This window comes from Eriocheir sinensis, chromosome 65, assembly GCF_024679095.1.
Source record: "Eriocheir sinensis breed Jianghai 21 chromosome 65, ASM2467909v1, whole genome shotgun sequence".
Lineage (NCBI taxonomy): Eukaryota > Metazoa > Arthropoda > Malacostraca > Decapoda > Varunidae > Eriocheir > Eriocheir sinensis.
The window spans coordinates 7874197-7876899 of NC_066573.1; the positions used below are offsets into that span (position 1 = coordinate 7874197).

Here is a 2703-nt window from a genome sequence, read left to right on the forward strand (position 1 = left end):
CCCAGCGGCTATAATTACTTGGCTACGCTCACTCGCGGCATATGCTACACGCTCCTCGTTCCCGTTCCTCGCTCACCCCTCCCCTCTTCTTATCAGCCCTTCCAACGTCTTAAGAACCTTCCCCTCCCTCCCTCCCCGGCCATTATCCTTGGGGTCTTCCTTCGTCTGTGAAATTACTCCGCAAGGAATAATGTCAAGTGTAAGAATATTCACAGCGAAATTGCTTTCACATTTAGACTTATTTCTTATCTAAATGTGTGTGTGTGTGTGTGTGTGTGTGACCTGCTATCTCTATACAAGATAACATCGAGTCAGACTATCGCCAGGTCAGACCAGTCACGCCGGCGGGGCTCCCAAGACCTGGCCGCGGCACCGCCCGCCCGACTGGTCCGGCTCATGATTTACGGCCGCAGGTAGCGCCGCCGCGCCTCCCCGCGGCTCGCTGGTCCATTTAAACGCGCAATACATCAGACCACACATGGCGGGGCTACTTGCTCCCGGTCATCTTCGCGCAATGACGTGCCTGAGCTTTGTTGCTTGTCGTGTATAATCTCAATAAAGGGATGCGTGGCGCCGCCTTGAGCCTGAGGCCACGGCGGCCGATGGTAACAACACAGTTAACAGTATTTAAGCATAACAAAGAATGTGAAGCATACGGCTCATTTGCATCGCTGGCGAGAAAACTTTCCCAATCAACTTTCCAATGCTGGTGCATGACGTCTGGCTACACTAGATGTGGATGATGGCAAAGATGAGCTTTAAAATGATTATTGCGTGTGTGTGTGTGTGTGTGTGTGTGTGTGTGTTTCATGCTGTGGTTTGGTGCCTCGCCAGCCTTCAGCTCAGCCTTGTAGCGTTTGACGAGTTTCACCCGGGAGCGAGCAGCAAACCCTTGCGCCGCCGCCGCTCCGTCACTGACACCCGGACGCCCGCGGCGAGGGAGCCGCGCCGCCACGCGTCGTCGCCCGCGGCACCTCCTGCGGGAACGCTGCAGCGCGGTGACGCTTTGATGAGATTTAAAGACCTCCCAAGATGTTTTCTTACCGGCTTACCATTCAGGGCGTCGTTACCTGGGCGTGGCCAGCACGCCGAGCCCTTACCTTTCACATGCAAACTCTTAATTCAGTAGCTAGTTCCAGATTACCATCAGACCAACAGGCAGTTTCAGAGGGCAGGTGTGGGTAATGTAAATACAGGGAGTACATTCGGGACTGTTTTATTAACAAGTTAACAAAATAAATATTGATTTAGCTCTGCTTGAAAGACAAGTATCACAGTGTATCACAGCGCGGGGCAGGTGCCGCCCGCAGGGCCGCCGCTGGCGGGTCGCTTCGCCTCGGGCTCGGCGCCTGTCAAGGAGTTGCGTCGCCTGTCTTGTGGCGGCGGCGAAGGCGCGGCGGGCGGGGCGCCTGGTCTCAGGTACTGATGATGGTGGTGGCGAGGCGGCACCTGTCTACCACGGGCGCCACATGGGGCTTCCCGAGGGCACTCCAACGCGCAGAGACACTGGGGGAGGAGTGGGCTGCTGGGTGATCGTGGGCTTGGGGCTGACCGTGGTGGGCTGCGGGGACACCACGACGGACACAGTGGTGGTGGTGGTGGGGCTGGGCTTGGTCTCCGGGCTGGCGGGCGGCGTGTACACCCGCGGCACCGTCACCGTGATGGGCATCATGGTGGAGGTGGGCGTGGAGGACGGGGTGGCGGCGGGCGTGATGGGGGCGGCAGAGGGGCTCTGGGGCACCGTCATCTTGTCCAGCTGGGTGATGCAGCCGCCCAGGTGGGACAGAAGTCTGGTGGACACGTGCAGGTCGACGCCAGGAACAGCGGTCACGAAGCGGGACACCTCGTTGGCACAGTGTGTGAAGCCCGCCCGGAACTTGTCATGGGCGTGGTTGTGGGACGGGATGGCCAGGGCGTGGTGCTGCTTCAGCTTCCGCAGGTGGCGCACCGTCAGCTCCAGCACGTCCGCCTTCTCCAGCTTGGTGATAGTCTCGCCCTCGGACTGCAGGGCGCCTACCATCAGGTCCTTCAGCTCGTCGAGGCACTTGTTGATGCGCGCCCGCCGCTTCCGCTCCAGCATGGGCTTCATCACCTTGCGGTACTGGTAGGTGCGGGACAGCGGCTCTACATCCTCGATATTCACTTCGTATGTGGACGCCATGGTGCTGGTGGGCGTGTATAGCACAGAAGGCAAGTAAGGCACGGGTCCGTCTCCAGTAAAGAGAGAGCGAGTGTATGTCGTCCTTGCCACGAGCCCCTGTATTTATATCCCTGCCCCGCCTCGTTGCCAGGTGTCACCAACACAGCCAATTCTGAAAGGGCCAGGGGGGAAGGTCTCCCCCAAGACTTGCTGGAACTGCTTTGCTTACTGCCCTTCACGCATACAACATATATACACCTATTTCATAAGTAAACTTAGAAGCTACACTAGTATTAGAGAAGTTAGCAATAGTAAGAGAGCGCGTGCTGGCGGCGTGTGGCAGGCTGTGTCGGAATGTGGCTGCAGCGTGGGAACAGGCGGGTTCCCACACCAGGGCAACGCGCACACCTGCACTCCGCCTCGTGCCCGCGCCTGCCGCCCCTCGCCACGCTCCCCCTCTACACCTGGCTCCCGGCGCCTTATTTCTGCACTCGTGGCGGAGTTCCCAGCCCCAAAGGCCCCGCCATGCACTGCCCTACAGGTCTGGGGAGGGACGGACCTCA

The 2703-nt window shown here is 59.0% G+C and overlaps 1 protein-coding gene across 1 annotated transcript; it reads right to left on the bottom strand.

Moving 5' to 3' along the window:
- Positions 1 to 1200: 1200 nt before the first annotated feature.
- LOC126987584 (enhancer of split mbeta protein-like) lies at positions 1201 to 2380 on the bottom strand. The gene has a single exon (XM_050844684.1). The coding sequence runs from the start codon at positions 2159 to 2161 to the stop codon at positions 1454 to 1456; it is 708 nt and encodes a 235-aa protein (XP_050700641.1). The 5' UTR covers positions 2162 to 2380; the 3' UTR covers positions 1201 to 1453.
- Positions 2381 to 2703: the final 323 nt, after the last annotated feature.